General features: G+C 53.4%; 2 protein-coding genes across 3 annotated transcripts; one reads left to right on the plus strand and one right to left on the minus strand.

Annotated features, from left to right (window-relative positions):
• Positions 1–793: 793 nt before the first annotated feature.
• On the minus strand, positions 794–9,726 carry ZW10 (zw10 kinetochore protein). The gene is made up of 16 exons (XM_064634643.1): positions 9,591–9,726; positions 8,763–8,897; positions 7,685–7,786; positions 7,521–7,598; positions 7,273–7,432; positions 6,922–7,068; positions 6,325–6,516; positions 5,985–6,148; positions 5,590–5,772; positions 5,099–5,331; positions 4,116–4,187; positions 3,295–3,464; positions 2,604–2,734; positions 2,256–2,387; positions 1,839–2,041; positions 794–975 (listed from the first exon to the last, which is right to left on the minus strand). Exons 1-16 carry the CDS (start codon positions 9,705–9,707, stop codon positions 855–857), a joined length of 2,340 nt encoding a protein of 779 aa, XP_064490713.1. The 5' UTR covers positions 9,708–9,726; the 3' UTR covers positions 794–854.
• On the plus strand, positions 7,782–12,633 carry LOC135402004 (T-cell surface glycoprotein CD3 gamma chain-like). 2 transcript variants are annotated; one of them, XM_064634654.1, is made up of 5 exons: positions 7,782–8,271; positions 11,277–11,483; positions 11,795–11,926; positions 12,040–12,083; positions 12,413–12,633. In XM_064634654.1, exons 1-5 carry the CDS (start codon positions 8,121–8,123, stop codon positions 12,473–12,475), a joined length of 597 nt encoding a protein of 198 aa, XP_064490724.1. In that variant the 5' UTR covers positions 7,782–8,120; the 3' UTR covers positions 12,476–12,633. The 2 variants fall into 2 exon arrangements, with proteins under 2 accessions (XP_064490724.1, XP_064490723.1); XM_064634653.1 differs by lacking the exon at positions 7,782–8,271 and adding an exon at positions 10,331–10,846.
• The last annotated feature ends 1,907 nt before the right edge of the window (positions 12,634–14,540 follow it).

The raw sequence follows: 14,540 nt of genomic DNA on the forward strand, positions 1-14,540 counted from the left end.
TGAAAAATTCTAAGTCAGTTTTAAGATATTTTCCATGAGAAATAAGAGAATTTTGCTACTTGTGCAAAACCCTGTGACTTGATCAGCAGTTCACTCTGCACAGGATCTCCTTTCCCCAAATCCCCCCTAAATTGTTGCTCTCTTGAGGTCTGTCCCTCAGAAGAACCTGAGGTGGGAAAGAGCTAAGTTTGGCACTTCAGCATTCCTGGGAGGATGTCAAAAGCTCTCAGAGTGTGTGGGTTTCATGTGGAACTTGCAGGGACAGAAGAGGTAAGACAGAGAGGGGCTCCAGGCCCCCTGATGTAGAACTGCATAGATGAGTCACTACTGAGCAATAAAACCCCTCTGCAGGACCCTGAGGCCAGTCTGAGATGAGGTTCCACAGCACCTCACATGGGAGGCTCGTCTGGCAGCAGTGCCTGTGCTCACAGAGATGCTGGATACAAGGTTTGATTTATTTTCCTATCCTGGCCTGAACAGGAAGATGAAATCCTAGAGAATGGGAACTAACAAACATCAGCAAAAGCATCTCTCCTTCTCCAGGACACCCAGCAGCTCCTGAAGGAAAACCTAGATGTGGGCAGAAGTGCTGTGGGGAGCGTGGCAGGAGGTGTCTGGCAGTCAGTGTCTGTGTGTTCCTCACTGTGAGCTCCTGGCCCCACACTCCCAGCCCCTCAAACACTGAGCCAGGAAATGTTCCTTCTCCCCCAGCCAAGCTCCAGGAAGCACTTACCCAATTCTAACATTTTTTTTACACCAGTACAAATAAAAAAGGTCAAATCAAAAAAATATCTGAAAGTCTCAGTTTGCTTTTGCTTTATCAGAAGATGCAAAGTGCAGGTGGAAACGTGGGGTTACTTGATTTTGGCCAGTGCTGCTGCTCTCCTTTCTGTGTTCTGGAACAGGGCTCGGATCAGACTCTTCACTTCAGCTGCTGAGAATTCGGCTGCCAGAGGGCCCTTCCCATCTGCCCACCTGCAGGGGAGAGAAAGAGCTTTATTTAACCAAACTGCCTGGGAATGGCACATGAAGACAAGCCTCTGAGGAGCTGTTCCAGTGGTCACTAACCAGGTATGTGTGCAGCCCCAGCCCAGAACTGTTTAGCCAGGTACACAGAGCACCAGGCTGTGAGGTGATTCCTGCACTCAGTACCTTTTCTTTCTCCTAAATACGCCTAAAGCCCATCTGCAAAATTCCCATTCCTTAAGAACACAAGAAAGCGGTTTATGCCCAGGTGAAAGTGGAGTTGGGAACCTCTGGTGAGTAACCCAGTTCCAGGGGCCCAGGGAAGGAGCTGCCTTCCCTCTGTGCCCTCCCTGTGGCTGGTGCCTCTCTGGTTTAACCTGCTGAGAACTGGGTGTTTTCTTGCCCTTCAGAGCTCTGTGTGAGGCAGCTGTGAGCAGGGACTGCCCAGCTCCTGCCAGCCAAGGTAACAGAAGTGATTATGCAAATCCTCAGGGATAGTTCAGATGAATCCCCCTTGCAAGGTAAAAAGCAGCAAGAAACAGCATCCTAAAAAGCAGAGGGCACTCAGGTGGAATGCCAGCCAGGCTGCTCCCTGTGAGACACCCCTGAACTTGGAGAAGCCAAGGGGATGCACCAACACTCTGTGCTTGGCTCTCCCACAGTACCTGGTTTTTTACCATTTTGCCTTTTCCTTCAGCTGCAGGAAATTATGAGCAAGCTTGAAATGGACTGTGAACCCCAAAAGCAGTCCCAGGAGCAGCTGCCTGATCCTCAGGAGCAGTGACTGCCTTTCCTCTGGACAGCCCCTGCTGCTGTCAGACACTTCCCTGCTCCTGAGAACCAACTGAGAAGGGAGAAAGGAAGACACCTACTGATCCACAATTTCCTGGAGGTTGGCTTGCAGGATGATCATCAGCTCTTTGAATGTCATCCACTTCTCCACGTAGACTGGAACTTCCTCTTGGTACTTCTTGTTTTTCTCTTCTTCAGGTAGGGGGGTGAAGACTTGGGGTCCCTCCTCCACCATGATCCTACAGAGTGAGTACAACCTGTCTGCATCTTCTGCAGAGATATCCTGCAATGGAGAAAACTTAATTAACAGTGGAGCAGGGAGATTTACTTTTGGAGTGCCAAGTGAAATCAAAGCTTGGTGTTGTGAACATTTCCCGTGGACACACAGTTACAATTTCTGTGAAAGGTAACTGCTCCCCTGAAACCTGACCTTGGGACCAGCAAGGTCACAAATGTCCCCACCACCCCAAGGCTGGCACATCCACCCCAGCAGGTACCTCCAGGGCAACAATCCTGGTGACAATCTCTGCCAGGGCTGTGTTCAGTAAGGTCCCCATGGCCTTGCAGTACACGTTCACTGGGAAGACATCCTGCCAGACCTGGCCCAGCCTCTTCAACTGATGCAATACCTGGAATGAACAGCTCTGTGTTACCTCCATGTTATCAAAAAGAACATTAGGAAAGGCACCAAGGGATAAGGTGACCACTTATGGTCAGAAACCAGGCTGAAAGAAGCAAAAGGCAATGAAATATCCTGCTAAAGACACAGCCCAGGATAAAAATAAAAAACATGTCAGAAAATAGTTGTTTTAACAGTTCCACCCTGCTTTGACTGCCTTCCTTACCTGCCTGATGGCTTTGTTTGCTGCACGGAAATTTTCCTCATCATCCATGTTAGAAAAATTCCTGGCACTTGAGAGCCTCTCCAGGATTTCCCCCTTCTGCATTCGCATCTGGGCCTTAAAACACTCCATCCCTTTAGCAGGAAAAGCAAGCAGGGAGAAGCAGTTAAGCAAGTACTAAATTTGCTGTGCCTATTTATGACTATAATTGCTGAATAATGAACTTGCTATAGTGTTTTATTTCTAATTGAATTTCCAGTCTCTAAACAGTCTCATAGAGCCAATTTAACCAGTAAGCTTTTGTGCAGCTTGCATTGCTACAACAATTCTGAAAAAGAGCAGAGTAGCAGAATTAAGTGTGGATGACTCCTGTTAGCTGACACAAACTTATCTCTGAATTTGTTTCCACAGGATAAACTGAAGAAAACATTAAAGGATTGAGCAGCAGATCCTAAAACATAGTGCTACAACATTGTGCTGGAATACACACAGTTTGTGGAACTATGTGCTGGACAAGAGCTGGGTTCCAAAGAGCCAAGACTTCCCAGTTTGGAAAATGTTGTTGCCACAAATAATAACGATGCCCTGCTCCCAGGGAGTCAGCAGCCACTCCTCCATCAAACCACCCAGCCCCAGCTGCCAGGGTTAACTGCCACGTGCCCCAGGCGTGTGTTTTGGGCCAGGAAGGTGTTACCCAGTCTCCTGAAGGCAGGCACCAGGTCCACGAAGGAGGCTGCCCCGTTGCTCAGGATGTTGGTGGTGCGGTAGCGGAACTGGTGGCCCAGGGTGAGCAGGTGGTGGGCAAGGTACATGCAGTTGTTGTGGTGGATGGCTGCCAGCTGGGGGAACTTCTGCAGGCTCTCCCTGCCCCAGGCAGGAGGAAGAGGGAAGAAAGGAATGGATTTCTTTATTAATCTGTTAAAAAAAATAGCTGTGCCTACCCCAGAGAAGCTCGCTGCAGGCGTTGCAGAAAATGGGCGAGGCCTGACTGGCATCAGTCAGAATAAAAATACTGAACTTGTCACATTCCCAAAGGATCCCACAGGAAAGCAGCATCTGAACCATGTGGTATCCCACTCTTTTTCTAGCTGTGGACTTTCAAACAGAAATATACTTTGTTACAGCAAAGATATGGTGAGGAAAAGGGAGAGAAGTCCTGTCAGGAATACTCCAATGTTCTCTGACAGGACTGTGTCCTTTCATTGTCCCTTCATTGCTGCTTTTTTTTTTTTTGCAGGAAAAACATCATTAAAAATCTGTGCATCAGACCTGGGGTCAAAGTTACGTGGCTGGAAACAAATACAACCATGCAAGAACTTCAACCATCCCCCTGCTCACCGGACTGGCAACTCAGAAACCCTCAAGCACCTCCTTTGCACAGGTATGATTTAGCAATAGATTAATAGGAGCTTTTTGCTGCTGGAGGAAGCCCTTAGTAAACTCCAAGTGGGAGTGTTCCAGTAGCATTATTCCCTCTCAACACAGGCCCTAGGGAACACACACAGACACACTTACTTGTGGTATGTTGGCACCACTTCATAGAACAGCTGGAAGATTCTCCTCACCGAGTAGAAGAGCTGCACACAGCTACAGGGAAAATGAGGGTCATGTCAGCCTGGCACTGGCATTAATGTCTTGTTCACAGGTGACCCTCAGCCTTCTCCAAAACAGGGCTTTATGAGCACTGAAGCACTGGCACAGAGTGGACTGTCAGGATCAGTGACAGCCATGTCAACGTGCTGCAAACTCACAGAGGCTGCGGTGACCTTGGAAGGTCAGTGTGGAAAAGCTTCAGAAGGGAGATATGTGAAACCCCAGGAACAAAGGAGACAGTGTCCCTTCTCCACCAGGTGTGCACAAACACTCAGCCCTCTCTCTGCCACTGAGGGGTTACCTGGGCAACAATCCTGCTGTGGTCTCTGGTTTTAAAGTGCACTTTACGTGGTCCTCAATATTTGTTTTCTCTCAAGAGCCCTGCCAGCTGCAGAGCTGGAGCTCTTTGCTTTCACCAGCACAAAGACAGTAAGAACTCTTCTCACAATGGGTGCCAGCACTTACCATTTGGTTTGGAAAGAAGAGATGGGTTTAATGTTTCTAAACAACTGAGAGCTGCAGTGGGATAAATCAGTGAAGTGGACACTGCAGAAGCATCTCTCCCATGAAGCCATGGACTGTGTTGTGCACACTGGGGAGTTTACAGTGGCTACACTGCTTTAGAGGCTAAAATACAAGGCACTGCACCTGAATGTTCCCTGAAAACCCAACTCCAAAAGCTGCTTAACCCGAGTACTGCAGGGAGCAGAGTTTGCAGCTGTACCCATGTCCTGCACGAACCCAGGGCTGCATCCACCAGCCACAGTGAGAGTAACTTTAATGACTGGTTCTAATTTTTAAGTATATTCTATTCTTTTAAAGTTCCTTTAATCTATTAACAGCTGCTTGGTGTTGCTAGAGGCAGTGAGCTTCTGACACCCAGATTACTGCTCAGTAATTCCTACCACTGGTCCGTGCTGACTGTGGCCTCCAGCAGTGTCTGATAGACCAGCTCCATGAGCTGCTCCACGGAGGAGCTGATGCGGCATGTGGGCAGGGAGAAGGTGTACTGGCTCAGCCTGGTCTCACCCTCCAAATTCACTGTGCCATTGTGGTTGGAGGGCTTTTGCATCTTTGAGTGATCTCCTGACGCAGGGTCAGGAAGCTGTGGCAGGGTTACGCAGGACTCAGGTGTGATCTGAGGGGAGACAAGAGAGAGGTAAAATGGAATTTAGAGCCCACAGAGAGGAGACTGTGCAAGATTACAAAGCACTGAATGACAGAGATTTAAGACTCAAGATAAACACAAGACTTGCAGCACTATTAAGATGTTTAGAAATTGTTGTTTGCCAAGATCCCCAAATCATCCCAAGTGCTCCACAAAAAAAGGACTTGACTGTTGTAGACAATCCTTCCCCAACCCCTATTTTTCCAGAAAAACTGTGTGTTGCATCACCTTGACAGTGTTGTGGATTTCTGAGGTCATCAGGTTTCTGGCTGCTGCAATCACATCCTGGCACTTCTTGCTGGCAAAGTGGGAGTTGACGTTGCGGGCGTATTTCAGTAAGTCAGTCGTGTCTCCTTTCAAAAACTGCATGTTCTTTAAGGCCTTTTCAAATTCCTCTGTGGATTCAATCACCTGAGAAGAGCAGACACATGTTTTACATTAACACAGCCTCCCAAAATCAAAGAACCAAACTAAAATTTTGTATAAACTTCCACTCAGCTGAAAGCAAGGGATGAAAACAGGTTTTAGAGTGCACTGAGCACTAAAATATCCTCCTGGGCTACCTGGGGCTCTGTGTTCAAACTGGACACCTGGCATCTCCTGAGGGACTTTTTGAGACCCACCTCTGTGTACTGCTCCAGTTTGCTGCTGTTGCTGGGGATGGAGTTCACCAGGCAGTTCTGAACGAGGCAGTTGGAGAGCTCTTCCCAGATCAGCTCCCCCAGCAGCTCTGCCAGCGTGACTCTGCCATCCTTCCTGTCCTCCCCAGGCTGCTCAAGAGGCACATCTGGATTCCAGAGAAGACAAATGGATCTTAATACACCCGTTTCCTGGACCAGACCCTTCACCTGTTCAAAAGACTTTCCTCTTGCATTAACCACCAGATATTCTGGAAACTTCTGCTCCAATTACATGGACAAGGTACTGATCATCGACTAATTACAAAAGGGAGAAGCTACCTACTTAGCAGGTATTTGTGGAGAACTTCAAAAACAAGCTTGATCTTGTCAAAAACCTCCATGGGAGAGGACTGATCCAAGGCAGGCTCCTCGGATTTAAACCTCAGGATGAGCACGTCTGGCCGCTCCTCGGTGAGTGGCTGCAGGGATGGGTATGAAATCACAGGCTTGAGGATGTATTTCAGCAACAACTGGCCTGAGAAAATGAAAAAAAAAATGTTTTCCAACGGCAGAAGGCAGGTAGTTTGCTACAGTGAGGTCCAGCCCTGGATACTTTGGATGTAGAGACCCTGCATGAAGTGGAAGAAACAATCTCTTGATCAACTGTATCAGGGAGCAGCTAATGAGGTAAAACTCTTCAAGCATCAGACTATGGAACCACACAGTCACAAATTAAAAGCATACTGAATAGTCAGGAAAGGACAAATAATTCCAGGTAAATAATAGGATAAATATTTTCCTATTAATAAGAATCACAGCATTCACTTCAGTCATGGGAAACACCAGCCAGGAGAGAAAGATTTTCCAGAAAGATCCGTCCCGAAGCCTGAACCCCTGTCCCCGTGGGCTACTGGGGCTGTGTTTGTCTGGTCTGTCTTACCAAAAGCTTTCAGCCTGGTGTGCAGCTCTCCCAGGACAGCCAAGGCCTGGAGCACGGATGCCACAGGTGGGCCAGCAACCTCCTCCTCCTTGGATGGCATCGTGTGTAAGTGCAGCTCTGAGTGCACCACCGCCTCCAGGCTGCTTTCTAAACACAAAGAGCTCTGTCAGAATGGGATATGAGAAGCTGCTCAGTCCTCAGGTGGCAGCTGAAGCAGTGTTCAGAGACAAAGAGCTCATTACACCACCGTACTCCAACAGTTTTAGTGCATTTCCCATCTTGTGGGTGCCTGGAAACAGGCATTTCAAACAGTGCAGCAAAACCAGTGAGACAAAGCAGAACTGTGAGCACCTTTGGAAGGAGGGAGCTGCCACACGATGAGTTTCTGCCACTCTTCCCCCAGGTGGCAGAGCATGTTCTGTGTCTGCACCGTGAGCTCTGTGCCGAGCGCCCTCAGGATCTTCAGCTCGAAGCCCTTGCGGGATTCCAGGTTCCTGAGGCTGCCCCGTGCCTGGTGGGGAGGGTCAGACACACAACACTGCTCAGTGCTGCCCCTGCTAAGGAACTGATGCAGTTTATGCTCAGGAAGTCACTATCACCTTTTCCAGCTGCTGAGCTGCTGCAACGTACTTCTTCTCCAGCAGTGCAGTCTTGTGCTCTTTGATGGCTCTGTCAAACTGCAACAGAATGATGTCGAAGCCCAGAATGATGTCTCAGACTGAGGAGTGTGATTTTAAGCTGCCCCCCTCCCTCCCCTCCTCACCTCCTGCAGCTTTTTCAGCACACTCAGGACCAGCGTGTCCCGCTCCAGCTGCTGCTTCAGCTCCGTGAATTCAGCAACAGCCACATTGAGATCTCGCTGGACCTAAAATAACAAATTGTTCAGTTCACTGGCAGCAGTTGTTATCAGGCACATTTCCTCTTACACATGAGATTTAGAGTATTTCTGTTACTAGAATGATTTGGTGAAGAGGAAAATGGCTCCATCTACTTTACTCCTCACAAGCACTAGAAACACTTATAGGATGGGTTTTTCTTTTAATACATAAGAGTTGTAGAATGGGTTGGAAGGGCCCTTAAAGATCATCCAGTTCCTACTAGACTGCAGTTTTTTTAAAGGCACTGTAAGGAAATTCAGTCTTAAAATGCAGTTAAAATTACTTCAGTTTTTCTTCAGCACAGCCATATAAAACACAAGGATGCTTGAACTGAGCCAAAAGTCAATTCTCAGTGAACACCACTGCAGAACTCCAGATGCCGGGACATCAGAGGCAATGATCAGTGTGAGTCTTCAGTCTGACCTGCAGGAGCTGCTCATGTTCTCCTTCAGACCTCACTGGATGTGCACAGGTACGATTTGAGTTCCTGTTCTGCTCTAAACCACTGTGGGACCAACAGGGGTCAGTCTGTGTGTCACACCCCCTGCAACAGCCAGGGCTGGGCCTTCTCTGGGAGGGACACTGTGACACACCTTCCCACCTGCACAGCAACAGGACAATCCCTTAATGACAGCTCTTAACTTGCACCCTGCTGTCACACACACCTGTGTCACCTCTAGACATTCCTTAGGGGTGGTGTCACTTAGCCAAGAGTCACAGAATCATGGAATACCCTGGGTGGAAAGGGACCCACAAGGATCATCGAGTCCAACTCCAGGCCCTGCCACCCACCCCAAAATCCCCCCCTGTGCCTGAGAGTGTTGTCCAAACACTCCTTGAGCTCTGGCAGCCTTGGGGCTGTGACCTCCTCCCCCCATCCCCTCCCAACACACCATGATGGGGCGGGGGCTGCAGATTTGGGGTGAAGCCGTGTGGAATCCCCCTGTGCCCCCCTGCAGTCACCTCGTTCTCGATGCTCGCCCTGAGCAGGTCGATGTTGCTGGACAGCCCGTCCACCTGTGCCACCAGCTCCTCTGCACTCTGCATGCTGGGCAGGAACTCGCTGTACTTCTTGTTTATCATGTTGCAGACTTCTCCCTGCAGAGAGGGAGCAGGGGAACAGCGTCAGCACGGGGAGGAAGGACCGAGGTGAGAGATGGGGGCACCCCGGGATGAACCAGGGCTGGACACCCTGATCTGACTGACCAGGCTGTGCAGCTGGTCCAGCCCAGGGTTGGGGCACCCCGGGATGAACCAGGGCTGGACACCCCAGTCTGCCCCAGGGCTGAGACAGAATCCCAGAATTGTTGGGGGTGGAAGGGGCCTCTGGAGCTCGCCCAGCCCAACCCCTCTGCCAAGGACAGGGTCACCCGGAGCGAGTGACACAGGAAAGCGACCGGGTGGGGTTGGGGTTTGGAATGTCTCCGGAGGGAGAGACTCCGGGACAGAGAGGGGCACCTCGGACTGACCCAGGGCTGGACAGCTGGGCTGACCTAGGACTGGGCACCCTGATCGGACTGACCAGGGCTGGACACTGCAGGCTGAGCCAGGGCTAGTGGGACACCCTGGACCCACCCAAGGCTGGATACCCTCATCTGACTGACCCAGGGCTGGGGCACCCCGGACTGACCCAGGACTGGCCATTCCGGGTCGGACAGCCCGCTCCGGACCGGGGCTGGACACTCCAGTCTGACCCAGGGCCGGACACCCCGGTGCGCACCGGCTCCTCGGCCGCGCCGGCCCCGCTCCCCGCCGTGTCCCCCCCGTGCCTCCCCCCGTGCCCAGCCCTGCCTTGAGCTCCTCGACGCGGCGGGACAGCCTCCCGACGCGGGTGCCCAGGTGCTCCTTGTCGAGGCGGCCCGAGTGCGCCAGCACGGCCGCCACCAGCGAGCCCGCGCGCGCCGCCATGGCCGCCCCGCGCCGCTACGGCGGCCGGCAGGGACCAGAGCAAGGCGCGGGACCGCGGGGAGGGCCGCGGGTTCGAGGCTGCGGGGGGACCGCTGCGCCGGGGGGGAGCCGGGGCGCGGTGGGTGCGGGCGATGTGTGCGGGCTGGGGGGCTCTGGGGGTGCTGCGCGGCCATCTGGGGTGCTGGGGGGTGTGCGGGTGCTGGAGGCTGCGCGCCTGCTGCAGGGTTCTGTAGCTGGGGGGACACCAGTGAGTCCTGGGGTTGTAGGGCTGGGGGGACACCAGTGGATGCTGGGGGACCTGTGGGTGCTGGAGGTCTATGGCTTGGGGGGCACCAGGGGATGCTGGGGGACTCCACAGTTGCTTAAGGACCTGTGGTTGCTGGAGTTCTATAGCTGGGGGGGACCCCAGTGACTGCTGGAGATCTATGGCTAGGGGGGCACCAGTGACTACTGGGGGACCTGTGGACCTGGAGGTCTATGGCTAGGAGGGGCACCACTGGATGCTGGGTGGCTCCATGGATGCTGGGGACTTGGGGGTGCTGGAGGTCTGTGTCTGGGGGGACACCAGGGGATGCTGGGGGGCAATGACTGGAGGGGGACAAGTTAATGCTGGGGTCTCCCGTGGCTGTGGAGGGGACCTGTGGACGCTTGGGAAGCTCCAAGGCTGGGGGGAACACGCCAGTGGCTGCCAGGGGACTGGTGGATGGTGGGGGCTCTGCGGCTGCTGCCATGTTCCCTGGCTTTGGGGGGACCCCTGGCTCCTGGGGGTCCATGGCTGTGGAGAGACCCTTGGCTGCAGGAGTATCCCTGACTGCTGGATTTCCTGGAGGGTCCGTGGCTGCTGGGAACCCACCACCTCAGCCCCAGCTGCCCTCCCCTGCCCTCCCACGGCTGCCAGGCCGGGCTGGGGTGAGGAGGCAGGCTCAGAGCACCTCAGCCATCCCCAGCTGCAGGGGGAGGGAGGCTCCAGCCCCCGGCATCCGGCACCTGACGCAGATCTGGGGCCAGTGGTGCAGTTGTGGTGAGGAGCTCTCTGAGCAGGGGACGGAACCACCACCTCTGTGCCATGTGGAAGGGAAGGGCCCTGGGAGTCTGGGCAGTGCTGGCCAGCCTGGCTGTGCCCAGCTGGGGTAACCAAGGTGAGTCACTGGGGCTCGGGGCAGTTGGGCACTCGCCGTGGTCCCTGGAGATGCTCCAGGGTGTCTGGGGTGCTGGGAGGGTGCTGGGAAGGAGCCCCAAGGCTTGGTGGGGCTTTCCACCTGGATGTGAGGTTCCAAATGTCCATGGGGAAAAGGGAATTGGTGCAGTGAGGATGGGATCGCTGCCAGCTCTGCCTGCCCTAGACCTGTGATATCCTGGAGCTGTGTTACTGTCTGTGATAACCCTGTCTTGCAACGACACAGTCTGCTTTGTCCAGAGGTTTTTGTTTGTGGTGGCCTTTCTGCTGCTCAGGGACAGCCTGAGCATCTCCATGAAGGAGCTCTGAGTTCTGCACCACTGTGAGGGTTGATAACTCAGCAGTGAACTCTCTGCTCTCTCTTTTTTTGTTGTTTTTTTTTTTTTGTACAGGACCTAAAATAATTGTGAAAGAAGTCAGTGGGAAGGTGTTCTTGCAATGCACAAGTGGACAAAGTAAAGTTACGTGGTGGAAAGATGGGAACGAGCTTGGAAACGAAACTCAGCTGGAGTTGAGCTCAGTTTATGACGATCCCAGAGGCCTCTACACGTGTCGAGCAGGAGAGGCAGCAGAGGGGAAGCTCCAGGTGCACTATCGAAGTAGGTGCTTTCCAGAGCCAGAACTGCCTAGAGTTTTCATCCCAGAAAACTCCAGGGAACTGCTGGTTTCCCAGAGTTTGTGGGTGGCTCCCCCATTTTGCTGCAGGTTCCCCTGTTTGTGGTGTCCCCATGAGAGCCCCACAGCCCTGGTTAGAGCCGTGACTGACGCACTGCTGGCCTCTCTCTGTGCTGGGTGCCGGGGGACACACGGCAGCTCGTGCCACTCCCCGGGTCACACAGGGAGCCAAACTCAATCCCAGGTCTCTCTTGGCCTGGGACTGGAGCCTGTCCGTGTCCCTTTGTGCTTCCAGTGTGCCAGAACTGCATCGAGGTGGACGCTGCCACCGTCTCGGGGATCGTGGTCGCGGACGTCGTGGCCACGGCGCTGCTGGCAGTGGCCGTGTACTGTGTCACCGGCCACGACAGGGGACACACCTCACGAGGTGAGGGGGGACAGGGCCTGGGCACCCCCAGGCACTGCGGATGGGTTTGGTTTGAAAGGCACCACGCTGCCCGTGGCTGCCCTGATCCCTGACCGCCTTCTTTCTCCATTTAGCCTCTGACAGGCAGAACCTGATTGCCAACGACCAGCTCTACCAGGTGAGTGTGGGGGCACACCTCTGTGTGTATGGGGGGACCTTCAGCACCTCTGTGCGGTGTGGGCCCAGCCTGGCCATGGGGACACGTCTGCTGGGGGATAATCAATGCCTGGAGGTGGATACTGGTGTCTGATGGGGCAGCTGCCTCTCCCCAGATGACCCAGAGGACAGGGCAAGCTCAGCTACCCCGTCTCTTACTGTGTGTGTTAAGCTCTGTGTGCGGGGAGGGACGCTTGGAAAAGGCTTGGCAAAGAGAGGGCTGGGCCAACTGCCCCTCCCAGGGCTGGACAGACATTCTTGGAGCTCATCTCCCCCTTTTTTCCCCTCCAGCCCCTCGGAGAGCGGGAGGATGAGCAGTACAGCCGGCTGGCACCCGCCCGGGCACGCAAGTGAGGTGGGGACACTCTGGAGCCTGGGACTCCATCAGCACACAGGCTTTGCCTGGACATCCCTCCTGCTCCATGCCAGGCTGGGCTACTTGCAGTACTGTGCTCTTTCCATGACCTCCTGCACTTCTGTATTCTTCTCATTAAAGATGAGCCTGTCCCACAGCCTCCCTGCTCTGTCCCTTCTGTTGAGGGCCCTGGGGAAGGTGCACATTGGATGGGATCTGCTGTCTGGGAAGGTGCACATTGGATGGGATCTGCTGTCTTGGAAGGTGCACATTGGATGGGATCTGCTGTCTTGGAAGGTGCACATTGGATGGGATCTGATGTCTGGGAAGGTGCACATTGGATGGCATCTGGTGTCTGGGAAGGTGCACATTGGATGGGATCTGGTGTCTGGGAAGGTGCACATTGGATGGGATCTGATGTCTGGGAAGGTGCACATTGGATGGGATCTGGTGTCTGGGAAGGTGCACACTGGATGGGATCTGGTGTCTGGGAAGGTGCACACTGGATGGGATCTGGTGCCTGGTCCCTGCACACTGGTGCTCCCCAGATCTGAGCAGGAACAGCCAGTGTGGTCTGAGTATGGTCAAAATGGGAGCAGACACCAGCCAGGATCAGCCAGCAGTTGGAAACCTCAGAAACCAGGTCACCCCTCCTGTGCCAGTTGCACACACCTGTGGGTTGTTTTCCTGCTTTTCTCAGAATCTGAGTGCCAGGCTTTAGGGAGGACCAGGCTGAGAAGTGCCCTGTGACTCAGGCAATCCAGTGTGCAGGGGTATAAAGGAAGAAAAGAGGTAACACTCAGTAAAAATTGGCCACAAATCTGTGACATGTGTGACCCAGCAAACAACACTTTGTCTGTGCAGAGCTGTGGGTGCCCCACAGGTGCCCGTACAGGGATCAGGGTGTGATCAGCCTTGTGGGCAGTGAGCAAGGAAAGGACCTATTTTCCTACAGTGTTGGGTCCTTACACAGCAACATTTTGCTCTTCAGAGGAGCAGAATAATGTCTTAGTGGTTTTTCTGCTCCAGTGAAGGGTCGGCCCAATGTGGCCATTGCAGGTAGAATATGCCAACACCTGCCTTTTACCTGCAAAGCCATCTGGGTAGGACTTCATTAAAAAAGTGACCAGCAGACTGCCTAGTTTGTAGCTCTTTCACCACCATCAGGTCTCAAAGCAATGGGCAAAGATGGCTAACCCCACCCAAGGAACAGGAGAAGCACAAATCCAAGAGCCAGACTGTGAGAGGCTCCTCAGCACCTCACCCTGGGATGGACAAAGAAATATCTCTCCAGTGCAGGTAAGCACAGAGGCAGAGAGATGTTGCCACTGGGTGGGTGCTGATCCCACTGAGATAAGGAGTGTGTGGGATGGCACTGGCTGGGGCAAACACAGGGCAAACCTGTACATTTATGCACCCCACAAACAGGGGCAGAAGCACCGGGGTGGAGCCTGAAGCAAAAATTTAGACCTTGTATGCCCAGAGTGGCCCAGGCTTCTCCCATCCCACCCGAGGAATGGGCTGCATGGCTGGGCTGAGCAGGCACCCCTGGAGCAGTGCTGTTTTGCAGGAGGTGAGAACATGGCCCAGAGTGGTTTCAGAGCTGCTGGGGGTTAGTGCTCCTCGTATCTCTCCATCTCCCTGCTCGCTGCTCAGAGCCTTGTATGGTAACCCCAGCTGTGCCTCTCAAACCGCATCCTGGGGCTGAGCACAGCGCCCTGCTCACGGGGCTTGCTGGCTCTTTATCTCCCCACACTGAAACTCAAGGGTTAAACCACCCCCAGCCCCCAGCACTGCTGCTGTTTCCTTTCCTCAGAGCTGCTGCTCTGCTCAGTAACAGCACCGTGGGTGGCTCTGGTGTCAGCCCAGAAACCTTCCCAGGCACCACAGCATCTCTCGGGCCCTTCTTAACCTGTCCCACTGCTGCTGGGCCATTTGGGTTTTAATATACTGATGCCTCTGCTCCTTTTGCTACAGTCCCAGGCAGCAAATGAAGATAAGGCTGTGAACATGAGACCTAGACAAGGTCAGAGGCCAGCCACTCTGAAGGACCCACTCCCTGCC

This window comes from Pseudopipra pipra, chromosome 23 (assembly GCF_036250125.1).
Source record: "Pseudopipra pipra isolate bDixPip1 chromosome 23, bDixPip1.hap1, whole genome shotgun sequence".
Lineage (NCBI taxonomy): Eukaryota > Metazoa > Chordata > Aves > Passeriformes > Pipridae > Pseudopipra > Pseudopipra pipra.